Source organism: Camellia sinensis, chromosome 13, assembly GCF_055761805.1.
Source record: "Camellia sinensis isolate YWXY chromosome 13, ASM5576180v1, whole genome shotgun sequence".
In the NCBI taxonomy this organism is placed as follows: Eukaryota; Viridiplantae; Streptophyta; class Magnoliopsida; order Ericales; family Theaceae; genus Camellia; species Camellia sinensis.
Genome location: NC_138973.1, coordinates 64308174 through 64328572, shown reverse-complemented (window position 1 = coordinate 64328572; position 20399 = coordinate 64308174). Strand labels below are relative to the sequence as shown.

The window sequence follows — 20399 nt, the reverse complement described above, 5'->3', positions numbered from 1 at the left end:
AGCTTAGACGTGGGAGAGAGAGCAAAGAGTTGTTTGGGCGGGAGATCCATTGATCTGAACCATTGATATAAACTTGGAATTAATCTCAGCCATTGGATCAAAATGTATTTCACATACATTTTATACATTTTCAAAAACCTTCTCCCCTTATTATATAGATGATAACACCAATGATATTATATTTAATATTTACTCCTCGGCCATCATCGCAACCAACAAGCATACATTTATTTTATGAGTGGTATTATACAAACATATAATTTTGGAAAAATCATACTTATGGTCCTTGTGTTTTAACTCATATCAATTTAATTCTTGTAATTTTAGTTGTATTAATTTTGCCTTTTAATTTAAATAATGCTATATGCACCAATTAATGTATTAACTAGTGTACTAATTGATGATGTGGCATAATTTAAGAGATTTTTGATATTTGTAATGTGATTAATGAGTAGAGTCAATAATAATGTCATAACTAGTGTTGGTATACTAGTTAGTACACTAATTGGTGCATATAATACCACAATTTTAATTTTTTATATTGTTCCAATTTAATCCAATTGATATCATTTACTAAAAAATTGGAGAAATCAAGGACAAAATTGTTCATTTCAAAATGAAATAGATCGTTTTAAATTAAACACTACCCTCAATCACTTTGAGAAAAATGAATGAATTATTCTACCTATTGATTTCAGTCTAATTTTTAAAGTGATATTATCAATTAGACTAGACATAATGTTTAAAAAAAAAAAAAAATCAAAGATAAAAGGCAAATTATAAGAAAGACAAGTATAAATTGCCTTACAATTTTATGTGGTGCTCCAAACCAATATGCAAACAATCAAATGATGTTTCATTACTACTGAATAAACTACCTTACTCAACAAATAAAGGTATTTATATAGAAATATTAAACTAAAAAGACTTGAGGAGGCAAAAAAATGAGAGTAGTTAGGATATCCACAAATACTAGGAAAGGGGATTTACACTAGAAAAATAGGAGAGTTGTTGCGGATGAGACTAAGATACTGATATATAATGTAGTGTTACTCTAATGGTGGGTGGGTTTATAACACAGAATCGATAACATTCTGTGATTGATTTTTGTGCAAGTAAAAAACTCATAAATTACATGTTAATTATTCAACTACAATGCAGGCAACCCAAAAGCCTCCAAAGTTTACATGTTGTTCTTATGATGATATTGATGTTCCGAGCAATGAAGGCTTGGAGGAAGGAGAGAGGAGAAGGAGTAGTGGGTGTAGCAGGAATGATCTCTGTTGATGATGAAACCATTTCTGAAGTGAAAAATGCTGCAGATTCCACCATCTCTCCTTCGTTGCTGCTGCTACTACTACTATTACTACAGTCGCCATTAATGCCTTTTCGAAGGTAGAAACTTCTGCTACCCACATCTCCGATCACATCTGATTTATTCAAACCTGTACCACCAATTCAAAATTCAATAATAATGATAAAAATATTTTATATTTGGTGCTGTATAACATAAACTGAGCTATTTGAGTTCGACTCATTGAAAATTTGTTTGAAAATGAATTTCTTTGTAAATAAATCAAAATTGAAAATGTTTTGAGACTCTGTTAGTGAAGTTTAGTTCGAACTTGGATTGATAAAATTATGCATTATAGAATTGTGTAAAAAACTAAGCTACTCAAGCTAACTTATAATCAACTTGATTAAAATTGTTTGAGATTTGTTTGAAATTTTAATAAATATATATATTGTACGGGGAGGAAATAATTCTCCTCGTATAATCCTGTTGACCAAGTCCACCCTCCTCCGTACGACGTCGCTTTATTACCTGAAAACACAAACGTGAGCTAGCCGGCAGGTGTGTGCCGAAAACCTCTCCGATGCCTAAGTCAGAAAAACTTGACAAGTAGACAAAGCTCTAAGTTCTCAGAAAGATTGTGTTCAATTACCTCCTCTAAGGTGATGCTTGTGAGCTTTTATAAGTTTCATATGGCACAATCCTAGTAGGACTTGTATTTCTCCATGCAGAGTCCTCCTAGGATTCATACTCTTAAGGATAATGCTTATCCTTTCACACCCTCCCCCACTGCTTAAACCAAGTGGGATGGTTCTCTTTATGGCCGAACTTCTATTTGACCGAAGTAAAAATGGCTATGCCGAGCCACAAAGTAGGCCGTACTAACAGTTGTTCGGTTCTTCTTCATGCTATCATATCTCGGTTCTCTCATACATGAACCGTGGTATGTTCGGACCGAACCAACGACTCGACCGGCATAACTCTCAAACCGGTATACCTCTAAGGCCGGTCTAACTTCAAGACCGGTCTAACTTCAAGTTGCTCCCCAAACCGAAGTACTTTACAATCCTCTAACCGAAGTAACTCTGTTACTTCGTAAGCCGAAGTAATTCCACCTCCTTGGGCCGGAGTAACTCTGTCTCTCCTAGGCCGGAGTAACCTTGCTCTCCTGGGCCGGAGTAACCATTACGGCCTTTTTTACTTAGTCCTTCGCGTTTTTGGGAATTAAAGCCCAACTCGCAGCTCGGCCCAATTTTTCCCAAAAATTACCCTCTCAATTGCCCCTTAATTCCATCTGCATAGCATGATTGGGATTACCAGTCCATCAGCCGAGCTGACGTCATTTTAAGCTGTTCCAGCCGAGCTAAAAACCCTCGAATTTTTCAGTCGAGCTAATTTTACTCAGGGCCCCTGTTTTGTGCGGTCAAAAACGTCTCTTCAATCATAGTGTCTGTAACGCTTCCCATTCTTATGACACGTGGCATTTTTTGATTGGTTAAGGACGGCTGTCACGCCGTCTTCGTGCTTTGTGATCTTGAAACAGTTCCCGCCCAAATTTTGGGCTCTCTAACAAAAGTAATCCCTGAGGCTAGGGTATCTTCACTTTTACTATTCCTTCATCCTCTCTCTCTGCTTTCTTGCTGCTCGAGTTCTTCTTTTTACTGCAACAGATTTTCAACTTTAGTCCCTTCTTCTTTAACCTGGTAAGCAAATTCTCTTTCCTTCTTGTTCTGTTTCGCTTTCGTATCTGCATAGCTTTGTTTTGTATGTTTTTTGCAAACATTTTCTTTCATTTGCCGCTTTGCTTCTGGATTTTTATGAAGAAACCAGTAGAACTCCATGTATGTATGAACTATTATGTAGAAAACCAGCCCTAGATCCAAAATCACATGGTAACCGAACTAGGATCCTGTTTGCTCCCACAGGTAGATCTCTGTAGTCAAGAACCGAACTAGAATTTAAAAGCCTCAATGGGTTACCAGAGCCTGACTCACTTTGGCCGAAATAAGACCACCACATTTTGAGTATAGGAAACTAGGAACTTCGGTTGTCAACCGAACTGAGCTTTCGGGGCCAAGCCGGTCTTCTTGGTTCCTAAACTGAACTCAGAAAGCCGCCCCTAGAAGCTTAACCGAAGTAACTTTATTCATTCCACAACTGATTTAGGCCTTGGGGCTAGACCAGCTTTCTTAGTTTTTTAAACCGAACTCAGAAAGCTGCCCCTAGACGATAAACCGGTCTAATCTGCTCAAGACCGAACTAACAAACCTTTTGATAAACCGAGGTAGAACCAGCCCACTAAGCCGAAGTAGGATTTGCATATCTTGCTTATAATTTGTAGCGCGGTCCAACGATCTGTGCTTAACCCCTTTGTTTTCTACCTTGCAGACTTAGGTTGCCCAGGCATTCCTGCGTGTGCTCAACCGAGCTACTGAGCCTAATTTTTGTACCGAAATAATTTATTCATAAATTATACAACAAATGGGTAAGTATAGATATTTAGTCGAAACCCCTGGTGGCATGGCCGAATTTAGGCAAGATTACCAGATTCCTGATGATGTCCAACTGGTGTTGGCCAAGAAAGATGCTACTCCCTGGGACAATGAAGGCTTCGTCCCTTTTACCCTTCAATCCATAATAGAAACCGGACTACGGTTTCCTGTCCAACCGCTAATCTGTGAATTTCTTAGACAGACTAGGTTGTGCCCCACCCAACTGTCCACCAATACATATCGTATTATAATGGGAATAGCCGCATTAAACCACCAAACCGGACTAAATCTTGGTCTGGCCGAGATCTTTCATCAATACTCTATTGGTTCAAAGAATGCTGGGTGGGTCTATTACCTTAGAATTCGCTGCCGTCGAGAGAAGATAATTAAACACACTCCGGACAAAGATCTTAATGATGATGATTTCTTTTGGGTCTCTGGGAACTTTGAGGATTTTCAAGCTCAAATTCCTGGCCGACCTATAAATTGGAAAATGAGAGAGCCTGGTAATTTAACTTCGGTTTTCTTCCTTGCATTGTATTTCGGTTCTTCAGTCCATTGACCGAACTAACACTTCTCTTTTTTGCAGATTTTGCCCACCTCCGTTCTCTATATAGCTATCCCAACCTTGCGATTTTGCGAGCCGCACTACGGTGTCAAGAAAGGAGTTGGGCTAAGCTTCTGAACTTTGAACCGACCTACCGGTACAGCGGTCGCCGAAAAGCAAAGGTAACCGATTTTGTTCTTGAGGAAGACCCAGAACCGGACCCAACTTTGCCCGAGATAAGACTTGTCCCACTAACAGCTGAAGAAGAAATGGCAAAGAAAAGCAGAGTTAGGGCCCTCCTGACCGCAACAACCAGGGCCGAAGTAACACCAACTACTGAGGTGCAGCCCGTCGTCGTGGCCCTTCCTTCACAACGGCCTTCTTCATCTCGCCCTTCCAAACGCGCCCGATCTACGTCAACCGAACAGCAACTTGTTGATGAGGTCGAATCCGTCCCCCAAAGTCCTCATCCTGCCCCCCAACCAGAGCAAACCGACCGAGCTGAATCTCCGAAGTGGGTTCCGCCGCTGACCTTTAACGACCGAACTATCAAAGCTACTGACTCGGTGGTGGCTGAAAAAGACCACCAATTGGCCTTTAATCTGGCCAAAAGTGTGTGCCTCCCCAAGGACATGGAGCACCACTTGAAGCAGCTGAACACCGAAATGAAATCAATTCGGTCTGCTTCCAAGTCCATGATCTTGGTAAGTAGCTCTGTTGTTTTTTTCTGTCTAAAATTTTTCCAACTTTTACTTCGGCTGAGGAGAAATCTTTGTTTTGCCAAGCCTTGCAAAAGAACAATATCACTTATAGGAAAGTCCAAGAACTCCGCAAGACCACAAGGCAAGCGATGGCGGAAGCCGAAGCGAAGGCGGCCGAACTAGTGGAGGCCAAAAGGAGAATGACCGAGCTTCAAGCGGAGAACGGCCGACTTGCCGAGCTGGTTAATTCGGCTGAAGCGGAGAAGCAAAAAGCGGCCATTGTAATGAAAGACAAATATCTGCGCGAGCTGCTGAAGCTAGAGAAGAGAAAAGACGCCGAAATAAACGAACTAAAAAAGAACATGGAGGCGGCCGAAAAGGAGGGGTACAAGCGAGGTTACAAGGAGGCAGATGAGGCCTATGTCAAACAATGCGACGCCGCCAAGGAGCTTTTCTTCAAGTGCGGCTGGAGGGCGGCTGTGGAGAAGCTCGGTCATGATGAACAGACCGAGGTTTTCGACCCTCCAGCGTACTTTATACCGAAGTCTCTTGCGGCGTATGCAGATGCCTTGCAACAAGAGTTCCTGGAGGACTCTGACACTGATGACTCCTCTGCTCCTGAAGACATTCCGGTTGTTGGTGCCGACCCATCACTTTGGTTGGAACCCATGGTAGAGGACCATCCTAACGAACAGCCGAATGAAGACGTGGTTCCAACCGAAGGAATCATGGCAGCCGAGAGTGAGCTTCCTCTTGAGACCGGTCTTCGAGTTAGCGATGATGCGGCTTTTGATGCTGAAATTGATGAACTTTTCGCTTGACTTTGTATTCTTTTTCTTTGTAACCGAACTACACTCGTTTGTAATGACTTTTTCTTTGAATGAAAATTTTACGCAACTCTTATTCCGGTTGTTGTGTGTATGCTTGCATTTGTAATGTCTTCTATTACACCAATTTCTACTTCGGTTTTGGCTTTTAAACTACGCTTACCAGCCAACCACTCCTTAGCCGATATGCTTACTTCGGTTGAGGAGTACAAGAGTTGGTTTATTCCAGCCAACCACTCTTCAGCCATACACTTACTTCGGCTGAAGAGTATCAAGAGTTGGTTTATTCCAGCCAACCACTCTTCAGCCATACACTTACTTCGGCTGAAGAGTAACAAGTGTTGGGTTATTCCAGCCAACCACTCTTCAGCCATACACTTACTTCGGCTGAAGAGTAACAAGAGTTGGTTTATTCCAGCCAACCACTCTTCAGCCATACACTTACTTCGGCTGAAGAGTAACAAGTGTTGGTTTATTCCAGCCAACCACTCTTCAGTCTTGCACTTACTTCGGCTGAAGAGTAACAAGAGTTGGTTTATTCCAGCCAACCACTCTTCAGCCATACACTTACTTCGGCTGAAGAGTAACAAGTGTTGGTTTATTCCAGCCAACCACTCTTCAGCCATACACTTACTTCGGCTGAAGAGTAACAAGAGTTGGTTTATTCCAGCCAACCACTCTTCAGCCATACACTTACTTCGGCTGAAGAGTAACAAGTGTTGGTTTATTCCAGCCAACCACTCTTCAGTCTTGCACTTACTTTGGCTGAAGAGTAACAAAAGTTGGTTTATTCCAGCCAACCACTCTTCAGCCATACACTTACTTCGGCTGAAGAGTAACAAGTGTTGGTTTATTCCAGCCAACCACTCTTCAGCCATACACTTACTTCGGCTGAAGAGTAACAAGAGTTGGTTTATTCCAGCCAACCATTCTTCAGCCATACACTTACTTCGGCTGAAGAGTAACAAGAGTTGGTTTATTCCAACCAACCACTCTTCAGCCTTACCCTTACTTCGGCTGAAGAGTAACAAGAGTTGGTTTATTCCAGCCAACCATTCTTCAGCCATACACTTACTTCGGCTGAAGAGTAACAAGAGTTGGTTTATTCCAGCCAACCACTCTTCAGCCTTACCTTTACTTCGGCTGAAGAGTAACAAGAGTTGGTTTATTCCAGCCAACCATTCTTCAGCCATACCCTTACTTCGGCTGAAGAGCAACAAGAGTTGGTTTATTCCATCCAACCACTCTTCAGCCATACACTTACTTCGGCTGAAGAGTAACAAGAGTTGGTTTATTCCAGCCAACCACTCTTCAGCCTTACCCTTACTTCGGCTGAAGAGTAATAAGTATTGGTTTAATCCAGCCAACCTCTAAGTTAGTTTTTCCAGCTAACTTAGAATAATGTTTGGTTATTCTGACCAAACGTCCTGCAGTCTGGATCCTAATCCTGGGCTTAGGAAGGGTGTTGGTTTAATCCAGCCAACCTCTAAGTTAGTTTTTCCAGCTAACTTAGAATAGAATGCTTGCAATATACTTGAGTCTTGAAAGCTAACTTTTTACAAAGAGTAACTTGTGCTAAAAAGAATTTCTCATTTTATTGAAGGAAGAGAAAATTATATGTTTGAAAAAGAAAAGCTAAAAGTAAAATATCTTGAGATTGGCCGTATTCCATGGCCTAGGGATTGCCTTGCCATCCTTGTCTTCTAGGTGGTATGCCCCTTTGCCTGCTAACCCAACCACCTTATAAGGACCTTCCCAATTTGGGCCTAACTTGCCGTCTCCTGGGACCAAGGTGTTTCCCATTACTTTGCGTAGTACCCAGTCCCCAATTTTGAATTGTCTTGGATGAACCTTTTTGCTGTATTTTCTGATTAACTCTCGTTGGTATGAGGCGATGTGGATTAGTGCTCTTTCTCTTCTTTCTTCTGCAAGGTCGAGTTCTAAGGCTATGGCTTCTCCATTTAAGTCTGGATCAAAATTTTCGCTTCGAATTGTGGGGAGGCCAACTTCTAGTGGGATCACTGCCTCCATTCCATAGGCTAAGGAGAATGGTGTTTCTCCGGTTGATCGCCGAGGTGTGGTGCGGTAAGCCCATAAGACGTGAGGAAGTTCATCCGCCCACTTGCCTTTTGCTTTCTCTAGCCTTTTCTTTAGTCCATCCAAGACAACTTTATTCGATGCTTCAGCTTGTCCATTCGCTTGAGGATATGCCGGCGTGGAATTGTAGAACTCTATCTTGTATTCTTCACAAAAGCTTCTGAAGATTCTGCCGTCGAACTGAGTTCCATTGTCTGAGATCAGTGCTTTTGGTATGCCAAACCGAGTGATGATATTCTGCCAGACAAACTTCTTCACATCTTTTTCTTTGATTGATGCCAATGCTTCTGCTTCCACCCACTTTGTGAAGTAGTCTGTTGCTGCGAGAAAGAATTTTCTACCCCCGGGTGCTGGTGGAAGTGGTCCTACTATGTCTAAGCCCCATATTGCGAAAGGCCATGGGCTAGTTAAGGGTAGGAGTTCTCTTGCTGGTTGATGTATTTGGTGTGCGAATTTCTGGCATTTTTCACACTTCTTCACATATTTCTCTGAGTCTGCTTGCATATATGGCCACCAATATCCTTGCGAAATAGCCCTGTAAGCGAGCGACCTTCCCCCTTGATGACTTCCACACACCCCTTCGTGTATTTCGAACAGGAATGCTTCTACTTTGCTGGGATGAACGCACTTGAGGTAAGGCCCAGAGAATGACTTCTTGTATAATGCCAATGATGGAGATAGCCAAAATCGCTGCGACTTTGCCCTTATTCTGTTGGCTTCTTTTTTCTCTTCTGGTAGGATGCCGTCTTTTAGGAACAGGATGATGGGATCCATCCAAGAAGGGCCTAATTCTGTGCAACATACTTCTTCTGCTTCGGGGTCTTCTATGCTTGGTCTTGGTAAGAAGTCGATGAGTAATGGATGAGGGATTGATGTATCTGCCATTGAGGCCAGGCCTGCTAGCTCATCCGCTCGGCTGTTTTCCTCCCTGCCAATTTGTTTTATCCTTACCACATCAAACTTCTTGATCTCTGTTCTGACTAACTCTTGGTACTTGGCCATTCTATCGTCCTTTGCTTCGTATTCGCCAGAAATTTGGTTTACCACCAGCAGAGAGTCACTGTATACCATTATTTCGGTTGCTTTCATGAAGTGTGCTGAGTTGAGTCCTGCGAGAAGCGCCTCATACTCCGCTTCATTGTTGGATGCTGGGAAGCCAATGTTGATTGCTTGCTCTATAACCAGGCCGTCTGGAGAGATGAGGACTATGCCAAGCCCTGCACCATGTTGGTTGGATGCTCCATCCACAAAGAGCTTCCACATCTCTCCAACGAATAGTTTCCAGCAAGTGGAAGGATCAGATGATGTCGTGAGGTTAGGAATGATGTTTTCTTCAAAGTCCAGGTTGGCTGTCTGCCCTTCGTCCTCTGTTTGAACTGCTGGTGAGCCTTTGTTTGGCTCTTCCTTTTTGTCCTTAGTATGGTCTGCCTTTGTGCTTGATTGACTACCTTCCACTAGGGGTTGCGCTATTCCGGCGTCAACTTCCGTCCCTAGTTCGGTTGTGTCAGTTAGGTCGACTGGGCAGATATGATGACTTCCAGGAGTAAACTCTGCGACGAAGTCTGCCAGAGATTGGGCTTTTATTGCGGTCTTGGGTTGGAACTTAATGTCGAATTGTCCCAACTCCACTGCCCATTTTAAGATTCGCCCACTAAAGTTCGCCCTTTCAAATAGAGTTTTTAGTGGAAAGGCTGTGAGGACGACTATGGTGTGGGCGTGAAAGTAGTGCGCTAATTTTCTGGATGCCATCATTAATGCTAATGCTAATTTCTCCAACGGCAAGTACCTTGTTTCGGCTCCCAACAATGTCTTGCTGACATAAAAGATGGGCAAGTGTTGTATTCCTTCTGCACGAACCAACACTGCGCTGACTGCGTGTTGAGAGACTGCCAGGTACAAAAAGAGTTCTTCACCAGGTACTGGAGTAACAAGTAGTGGTGGGGAAGACATGTATTCCTTCAAGCTTTCCAGAGCTCGGTCGCATTCTTCATCCCACTCAAACTTGGCCTTTAAAGCTTGGAAGAACGGTCGTAGTCTGTCCGACGATCTGCTTATGAACCGGTTGAGTGCAGCCGCCATACCAGTGAGATGCTGCACTTCTTTGACTGAGTTTGGTCTCTCCAGCTCCTGGATTGCTTTGATTTGAGAGGGGTCTGCTTCTATACCTCGGTTGGTCACCAGGAAGCCCAAGAATTTGCCAGATCCAACTCCGAATGCGCATTTGGACGCATTGAGGCGCAGCTTGTGTTTCTTCAGGATCTGGAACATCTCGCCTAGGTCTTTAAGATGGTCTTTCTCATCCTTGCTTTTGACCACCATGTCGTCGATGTAAGTCTCCATTGTTCTGCCTAACAAGGGTTCGAACATCTTGGTGACCATCCTTTGGAATGTCGCCCCAGCGTTCTTTAGGCCAAAGGGCATGGCCTTGTAGCAATATAACCCCCTTGGTGTTGTGAAGGAGGTGACCTCTTGGTCTGGTTCATGCATGGCGATCTGGTGGTAGCCTCTGTATGCATCCAGGAAGCTAAGACGGTTATGCCCTGCCGTTAGATCCACCAGTTGATCTATCCTTGGTAGAGGGAAGCTATCTTTTGGGCACGCCTTGTTGACTGTTTTGTAGTCGACGCAGACACGCCATTTACCATTCTTTTTCGGCACTACGACTGTGTTGGAGATCCATCTTGGGTAGTGCACTTCTCTTATTGCTCCTGCTTCCAGCAGGTTGCCTACCTCTTCTGCCACTATTTCGGCGTGGTGAAGTGCCGATCTGCGTGTGCGTTGAATGACTGGTCTGGCGGATGGGTGGACATTGAGTTGGTGACTGATGAAGTTTGGATCAATGCCTGGCATGTCGTAAGGTGTCCAGGCAAACACTTCGATATTGGAGGTCAAGAATTCCAAGACCTCTAATCTCTCAGCGCTGGACAATGATGAGCCAAGCAAGAAGAACTTATCCGGGTTCTTCTCATCTATTTTTACCTCCACCAAGTCTTCCACTGCTTTCTGATCAGCCTCTTTGCCGACATCCGCGAATAGTTCATTACTTTCTGGCTCTTCCACCGAATGAACGTATCCTTTGGCAGCTCGGCTTCCATTCGCTGTGGCGAAGCACTGTTTTGACATGATCTGATCGCCATAGACTTCTTCAATGATACCGGCGTCATTGGGGAATCGCATTACCTGATGGTATGATGACGCTACCGAACGCATGGCATGTAGCCATGTTCTGCCCAGGATGATATTGTAGGTGGAGGGGACCTTCAATATCCAGAACTCCACTTGTTTTGTTACACTTCCTGCTCTGACTGGAAGGATTATTTTGCCGACAGGCCACTCTGGCATGGAGTTGAATCCAATCAGGGGAGAAACTGCAGGTGCCAAGTCTTTGTCTTGCAGCTTTAGTTGCTTGAATGTGTCGTAATACATGATCTCACATGAACTACCCTGGTCAATCCGAATCCGCTTGACGTCAAAATCCTTGACTCGGAGAGTGACAACCAGGGCATCATTATGGGGACAGTAAATTCGTTCCAAGTCCTTATCCGAAAAGGACATGACGTTTGTTGCCTCTGTCCTCCCCTTCTTGATGGCAGGTTGGGCACTTAATACTTCCCTAAAGTGCTCAGCCTTCTTGATTGAACCTCTGAGCTCGCATACGCGCTCAGGTTCAAAGACTCCATGAATTACATTGATAATGCCTTGAGGTGGTGCATCGATTGGCATTCTGTTGGGATGGTCATTATGATCTTGGGGGTCGGTTGTGCTCCTCCTTCAATGTATTCATCCAAGTGGCCTGCTGCCACCAATTCTTCCAAGTGCTGTCTCAGTGGCGTGCAATTCTCAGTTCGGTGCCCCTTTTCTTTGTGGAAGGTGCACCGTGATCTGTCATCGTAATTTTTTTGACCTTCCCCTAGCTTGGCTGGCCACTTGACAAAAGGCTTGTCTTTTATTTCGCTCAGAATCCGATATATTGGTTTTTTGAACACCGTTGTTATGGCAGTGCGGATTCTCAACCATCTTTTGTTTGGGTCTTCTCCGTTATCTCGTCTGCCACGCCCGCTTTTATTCTGTCGATCTACTGTATTGACCTTTGCTGAGGTCTTCTTTTCTGGCATTGTGGTTGTACTAGTTTTTGCTTTTGCACGTGCGCCATCCTCTTCTACCCTGATGTGCTGATGCACTCTCTCCATCAGGGCCTCCATGGTGAGGGGTGGCATCATGGTAATTGAATCTCTTAGTCGGTTCCCTACTGGTAGGCCTCTTTTATATTGCGCGATGGCGAGATTGGTGGGGCAGTCTCCAATCTGGTTGAATGTCTCCCAGTAGCGACTGTTGTAAGATCTGAGGGTCTCTTTTTCACCCATGTCGATGGAGAGTAACTGGTCTATCTCCACCGGTGTTCTAGTATTTGTCCGAAACCTTGTTACGAACGCTTCTGCCAATTGGGCCCAGGAGGCTATGCTGCCCTCTGGGAGCTTTTCGAACCAAGTCAAGCCTAGGTCGCCCAGATTTGATGGGAAGAGTATGCACATTAAGGCCTCGTTTCGCCTGTACACAGCCATGACTTGGCGAAAGTGGCTCAAGTGTGAATACGGGTCTGTCTTCCCTTCATATGTATTGAATTTCGGCTGAAGGAAGCCTGACGGTAGGGGTGCGTTTTCGATCGCTGGGACAAACGGCGAAGTCTGTAGTCTTGCCAATGCCTTGTCCGTTGGTTCGTAGGCCGGTCGCGGTATTGGCATTCCAACCTCGACGCTTCCATGCGTTCGAGGAGCCAACCGTTGTAAGGCCGAAACTCGGTGTGGATCTCTTGCCCTGGCATCCTCCTTGCATCGTGCTTTTTCTTCTAGCACGGTTCGTAAGTCGGATGACTTGGGCAGCTCTGTTTGTCTGGATCTGGTTTGGTGTGAATGTGAAGGCCAATACGTGCTTCCTTCAGTGTATGATCTTTCGGATCTCGTCCTCTCAGACCTGGAGTGACGAGTCCTTGAAGATAAGGAGTGAGTGTCGCCTGTCCTGAGGCTTCTGCTCTCTCCTTGGGAGGGTGTAGTATTCCTACTACGATTCTCTGAGTGGCGAGGGGGCGTCTTGTGCTTGCGCCCCTCTCCTGTCGCCACATCTTTAGTCTTCATCTGGCGTTTCAAAGCCTCCATGTCCGCCGCCATCCTTCGAATTAGTTCATCCTGTTCCTTTACGCGATCTTCCAGGGCTTGAGGATCAATCCTCCTCCTTTGTCTGTCGGGACTTGGAGAGTGACGAGGGCTGCCATTCCGCCTTCCCCTGCCACTCCTCCTGGAATTATGTTGTTGGGGCTCCAAGTCCGCCATGGGAGGGACAGCAGGTAATCCTTCACGCCTTGCGCCCCCTTCTGGAGTTAGTCCGTCGATGGCAGACTGTGGCAAGTCTTCAATGTGTGCCATTGATTTGCGAGAAAGGAGAAGCTTAGTCAAGAGGTTTTTGTTCTTGTCTGTTCTTCCCACAGACGGCGCCAATTGTACAGGGAGGAAATAATTCTCCTCGTATAATCCTGTTGACCAAGTCCACGCTCCTCCGTACGACGTCGCTTTATTACCTGAAAACACAAACGTGAGCTAGCCGGCAGGTGTGTGCCGGAAACCTCTCCGATGCCTAAGTCAGAAAACTTGACAAGTAGACAAAGCTCTAAGTTCTCAGAAAGATTGTGTTCAATTACCTCCTCCAAGGTGATGCTTGTGGCTTTTATAAGTTTCATATGGCACAATCCTAGTAGGACTTGTATTTCTCCATGCAGAGTCCTCCTAGGATTCATACTCTTAAGGATAATGCTTATCCTTTCACACCCTCCCTCACTGCTTAAACCAAGTGGGATGGTTCTCTTTATGGCCGAACTTCTATTTGACCGAAGTAAAAATGGCTATGCCGAGCCACAAAGTAGGCCGTACTAACAATTGTTCGGTTCTTCTTCATGCTATCATATCTCGGTTCTCTCATACATGAACCGTGGTATGTTCGGACCGAACCAACGACTCGACCGGCATAACTCTCAAACCGGTATACCTCTAAGGCCGGTCTAACTTCAAGACCGGTCTAACTTCAAGTTGCTCCCCAAACCGAAGTACTTTACAATCCTCTAACCGAAGTAACTCTGTTACTTCGTAAGCCGAAGTAATTCCACCTCCTTGGGCCGGAGTAACTCTGTCTCTCCTAGGCCGGAGTAACCTTGCTCTCCTGGGCCGGAGTAACCATTACGGCCTTTTTTACTTAGTCCTTCGCGTTTTTGGGAATTAAAGCCCAACTCGCAGCTCGGCCCAATTTTTCCCAAAAATTATATATATATATATATTTTTTAATTTGTTAATTCAATATAATATATAAGAGTTTTAGAGACTAAATTTTTATGTCCTCAAAAGTGAAAATAACTCATCACTCAATTCAACCCAATTCAGCTCATTTACAACCCTATTTGATAAACCTTTTTCATTAAATAAATAACAAAAATTGATAGCACGAACCACAAATCGTATAATTTTTCTTTAACAGAAATGTATAACTTTTTACTCATTACAAAAACGTAACAAAAATCATAATATTTATAACATAATCATAAATAACTCTTTGCAATTATTTAATAATTTTTCATAACGTAGAAGGCATCGAAAAAAACACATGAACCTGAAATCAATGGGTACATGTCACATGACTCATGCTCATAACACCAACAATTTCATGTGATACAAAAACAGACATTCATTTTCACCATTATTTATGATGGGTGGAACACGAAAGCTATGATGTGAGCCTCCTTTATATATTGCCCCATTATTTTCATGAGATAATAAACATATTTTCAAGCATATTAATGGCATACTCATATGACAGAGTCGTCTATTAAAGATGAGAAAAGCTACTTCTGAACAATTGACTTTGGAAATTTGGAGTCTCATGAGCCAAACAATCTTTGTTGGCAAAATTAGGACCAAGTGTTTAAAAGTCCCACTACAGATGCCCTGCCTCTAAAAGATAAAAATAAAAATAAAAAATAAAAAATAAAAACTATAATAAAATGACAAATTATTACATTTTGGGCGGTTTTGCAAGTAGTGGAAGTCTATGTAAGTTATGTCCAAGTTTGACATAATAATAATCAATTTTTTCCACGGGTGGTGATGTTGCACAAGGTCACCATCCAAAAAAAGAGAAGTTTATAAAAGTGGGTTTTGAATCCTAGGGTGGTGGTGGTGATGCTGCATAATGTCACCATCAAAAGAAATTTACAAAGAAAGCTTAATTCTTGGCCGGTAGGGTTTACAATACCCAGCAATTTTCCCCCTAAATAGTATGAGTTGTAAAAAATCATCTAATTTTAATGTTCCGTTTCATTTGTTTCAACTAAAAATAATTTTTATATTTAGTTGTACTCTTAAAATTGATGTGTTTGATGGTGGTGGGAGTGACAGTGATAGTGACAGTGACAGAGGTGGTGGAGGTATTAGTGGTTGTGGTAATATGTTAGCAATGGTTAAATTGAAGTTTGTAAAATGTTTTTTTCATTTTAAAAGTGAAAAATAAATAAGTTTATTTTCCATCGATTAGGGGAAAAAATTCCCTTAACTTTTATTTTTCAATATACCAAACTTTAGTAAATACAAAAATTAAAAAAAATATATAATTAGTTTGGCGTTTAACATTTTAAAGTCAAACATATTATGTAAGTGTTACGATTATATTATACAAACACCACCATTGCTATTATAAATTTATATTCAAAAATATAGAGGAAATTATAATTCAATATAGATTTTCAAAAAAAAAAAAAAATCAAATTAGTGATAAATCTTATCAATTTTAACAATAAAAACTATAAATTTTTCTACGAATTTGTAAATATCTTGTGAAATCTCAACTGATTTGCAATTCTTCTAAAAATATATATATACAAAAAGTAGAAGTTTGATACTATTTTTGAAACTTCCTAAAAGGTTCTACTAAGCAAATAATCTTCATAGCATTCTTCTTTATTGCTAAGTAGGGGTGAGCGTGGTCTGGATTGGGGTAAAACCAGGACCAATCTGTTATCTACGGTTTTTGAAAAATTGGAACCAATCCAATCCGTTTAAATCATGGAACCAATCCGAACCAATCCATTTAAATACGGATTGGATCGGTTTAGGACCACGGATTCACATAATTAAATAACAAATATATATATATATATATATATATATAACACTTTAATTTCATAAAAATATAAACATAGCACTATATCATTTCCATAATAGCAACATGTTTTTCTATAATAGTGACATACTGTTCTTGAATTTAAACAACCATAAGAAAATACAAACAAAAGTAATAAAATAAGATATTATACGGTTTTAGGTTTGAGTTTAGATTTTATATAGAATAAGAGAAGATACTATGTGGGAGGATGTATAATAAAAATATAGACTATTTGTATACGGTCCGGATCGGTTCCAATCCGGAACCGTGGGGTTCAATCCGGAACCAATCCGTGGACTACGGATTTTTAATTCTTCAATCCGGAACCGAACCGCGGATTCAAAAAACCAATCCAAACCTATCGGATTGGACTGGACTGGATCGGATTACGGATTTCACGGATTCCTTACTCAGCCCTATTGCTAAGCATAAGCAATTTTCAGTAAAAATATTTTCTGTATTTATTTTTTTCAATATTTTTTCCTCATTTTCTTGGAACCAAACAACAAATAAACAAAAGAGAAAAATAAACCAAGTACTTACTTTCAAGACTGAAGTGGGAGTGGTATAATTGGAAGGTTGAAGCAGAATTTTTTTGAAGCAGAGGACTCCGACCTTCTTCACTGTACTTGTTAACGACAAGCCTTATCGTTTCCTCCACGCTCGATCCCAATTTGACCATAGTCCGGATGGGTCCGGGGCTTCCTTCAACTATCACATTCACCACCACCTTCGAGTCCTTACTGTACCCCTGCACTCCAAAATTATAGCCACTTAGCTTCAACACTTGGGGCAGTGTTTGAGAAACCAACAAATGAAAATGAAATAAATAAATTTAATTTATCTTCCCTTTCTCTTATTTCTTTTTCTTCTTACAATTCATGGTTCAAACATAGTTTTAATGTATAGAGTATATGATATGAAAAACAGCATATGGATGATATTTAGCATATTTTATTTTTATTTTTATTTTTTGTGATAGTCACATATTGGTACAAATTGTAATGTTACTTAGTTCAATGTTTTTATATTTTTTCAATTTGGTAAATAAAATTAAAAGAGAGCATAAGATGATGATCATGTTTCCATAATAATTTTATTATCATTATTGTATTTTATTTTTTGACAATGAGCTTTCCTAAAGTAGAATTACATTTTCATCAAGTAAATTTTAGAAATTTACAGTCATCGACAAATCACAAATATAAATAGAATGTAATATTTGAAAAAGTCCAATAATAACTCTAAAAATTCATGGTTACCGACAAATCACGCATATCAATAAAATGTAATATTTGGAAAATCCAGCGAGAGGTTTGATTTTTAGAGACTTCTAAAATGTTTTGTTAAAAGAAAAGGAAAAAAAAAATTGAATTCTCTCTAGTTGGCCATCTAATTTGAGAGGACATTTGAACTTGGTAGCCCCATTTTGAGGTTGACCTAAGTGATCTCAACCCATATAACTTAAGAGGGCATTTGGATTTGATAGCCTCATTTCGGAGTTGATCTTAGTGATTTGAATCGTTTACTTTTTAAAAATTCTTAAATAGAATAAACATGCAAAAAAATAAGATGATCGAACATTAATAGTTATATTTCGAATCACATTTATTTTTAATAAATAGATGACCATTCTAATTTCAAGAATAATTATCTATTTTTTGTAATACAAATAAGATTCAAACATATAGCCATCGATATTTAATTATCATAATTTTTTTGTATAAATATTCTACTAAACAAATCATAAAATATAAATGATTTGAATTATCAAAGTTAGCCTAAAAATGAATCCACCAGGTGCAAACGCTTTCTAAAATTGAGATGGTGAACTTGAGATAATCTTTAAAAAAAAAAAATTGATTTTTAGCTTTTATAGGAAAAATAACAGATTTAGAATTCTGTAAATTCCAAAATGATCAACTTGAAATTTGAGTAAAATAAGTTTAATTAAATTACAAAGGCGACCCCACAAAGATGTAGGGACCGGAATTCTATATTCAAATGTAGAAAATAAGAATCGATAGATTTTGGGGGTGTTTGTTAATTTACAATTATATTTTTAGATTTTTTTATTTTTTTTAAAACAGAAAAAGATTTAAATAGGTTATAGATTATTATTATTTTTTTTTTTATGAGAAATGTAAACAAGTAATAAATAATAAAAAATAAAAATTAATTAAAAAAGTTATTTCATAACTTATTTAATAAACATTACTTAACAACTTAAATCTATAATCTAACAGTTACATCAAATAGACTTCTGATTAAAGTCATAATTTATAATATATTAAGTTATAATCTATAATTTAAGGTTTTTCCAACTTTACAAAAATTAATTAACTAATCACGTAGCAAAACATTGGAAAAAGATTTTGCCCCATTTGCATGACAACTTATTTTTAAATCAAATATTTCTATATTTTAATCCATTAATGCAACCAAACAATCCTTAACATTTTGATTACCAAATCAGGCCCAATCAAAGAATGAGAAATTGAAAGTACCTCGAATTTTTGAGGAGATTGAAGAAGGGGCAAATAGTCAGCAGACGAGAAGACGTCCGCACAAGTCATGGGACGAAAAAGGACGGAGTCCGGAGGAGTCGTCAGATTCCGATTGTCGTCGTCAGTCCGCAGAGTTGGCTCGGAGTTGCATCTCTGTAAAATCTCGATGGGTCTCGAAGTCTTCTTCGACAACTGTCCAGTCGCCGACGGAGTTCGCCGGCGAGGCCACGGTGAGGGTTGTGCCGGTCTGAATTTTCGCTTCGACACCGGAATTCTCCGCCGTAGTCTTCTCTCCTCCGGCATATATGTATATATATAGAGATGGTGGTGGGATGTGTGTGTGTATAGGTGAAGTGTTGTTTTATTATACGGAGGCAGGGAGGAAGGAGGTGAGGAAGTTTCTTTGTTGGGATGAAGGTAGGTAGTTGTGTTGGTTGGTTGCGTGCGAATGTTGTATCTGTGCACTCTTGTCTCTCACTTTGTATCTACGCACTCGTCTCTCGCTCTTATTTTCTTTTTTGGGTAAACTTAAAATACAAATTGTGTGTTGTAATTAGGAAAATTATAAATCCTTCATGTTAAAAAAATTTATTTAACAAAATTAATTATAAAAATAAAATTTATAATTACTCTCTTATACAATAATAAAATTATATAAATTATTAACTGAAACATTTATAATATCATCAAAAACTGTTAATTGAATGATGATTTATTAACAAAGTGAGCAATTTGTCATGAAATTAGAAACCTCAACGGATAGAATGTAATTTTTAGAACCACCGAGAACGATTCGTATTTTAATTAAATTTCAAAAAATATATTTTTAATTTATCCTTTCTTTTTTTTATGTTGCAATTTTGAGAAATTCTATGGAGTTTGATTTTTAAAATAAAAAATAATAATGCACTAAAACTAACCTAATCCAACCCAACATTCTTGGGGTTGATTCGAGTTGAATTCACGATTCCATTATCTATAAATATTTAAAATTTAAATATAACACAAATAAAAAAAAAAATTATTATTTAGTGCAAGTCAATACAAATTAAATCCAACTCAAACAAGCTTAAATACAACCAATACAAATTAAATTCACTAATGAAACCAATACAAATTAAATCCACTACAAAATCCAACTTAAATTTCTAGTATTTTCTTTGTTCAAATCAAGTCCATTGCAATAGATTAATTAGGGGAAGATATGCCAATATAAATATAATTTTTCAATATTTATATATATATATAATTTGGTTCTCCGTTGATTCAATTTAAGTAAGGCCTAAATCAAGAATCAAATCAATCTTATTAATTTAATGGTTTCAAGATTCAGAATCAAACTAAGCCTCCGTTTGGGAAGTGGGTTGGTTTTTTGACTTTTTGGCTTTTTTGACTATATGAGCCTAGGCTCAAAAGCTTGGTTTGGGAAGGGTTTTTGGCTTTTTAGCTTTTTTGATTTTTTTGTGAGAGAAGAGTGTAATGATTATGGGGTTGGATGAGATGTTTTGTCTGTTGTGGCTCATGAGCCTATTCTGTCTTTTATGACTCATTGAGTCAAAAAAGCCCAATGAACCCTTGCCAAACCAACCCTCAGCCCAAAAATGTGGGTTTAGTTTGATTCTTTTTTTAGTGAATAATTTGAACACCCCTCACTGTTATTGGTGTTAGATGTGGGACACTTCATTAAAATGTGTAATGTATAAATTTGAACTCATTTATAGAAATAAAAGTGTAG

At 40.0% G+C, this 20399-nt stretch overlaps 1 protein-coding gene across 1 annotated transcript; it reads right to left on the bottom strand.

Moving 5' to 3' along the window:
• Positions 1-935: 935 nt before the first annotated feature.
• Positions 936-19198, bottom strand: LOC114262050 (uncharacterized protein At4g22758). The gene is made up of 3 exons (XM_028202391.2): positions 18665-19198; positions 16701-16908; positions 936-1445 (listed from the first exon to the last, which is right to left on the bottom strand). Exons 1-3 carry the CDS (start codon positions 18965-18967, stop codon positions 1147-1149), a joined length of 810 nt encoding a protein of 269 aa, XP_028058192.2. The 5' UTR covers positions 18968-19198; the 3' UTR covers positions 936-1146.
• Between the last annotated feature and the right edge of the window lie 1201 nt (positions 19199-20399).

Excerpts from the sequence above, each read along its gene's own strand:
- LOC114262050 (XM_028202391.2), bottom strand. The coding sequence starts at position 18,967 with ATGCCGGAGGAGAGAAGACTACGGCGGAGAATTCCGGTGTCGAAGCGA. Across the intron at positions 16,909-18,664 it reads AATCTCCTCAAAAATTCGAG|GGGTACAGTAAGGACTCGAA; the intron begins GTACTTTCAATT and ends TTTGGAGTGCAG. Across the intron at positions 1,446-16,700 it reads CTCCCACTTCAGTCTTGAAA|GTTTGAATAAATCAGATGTG; the intron begins GTAAGTACTTGG and ends TTGGTGGTACAG.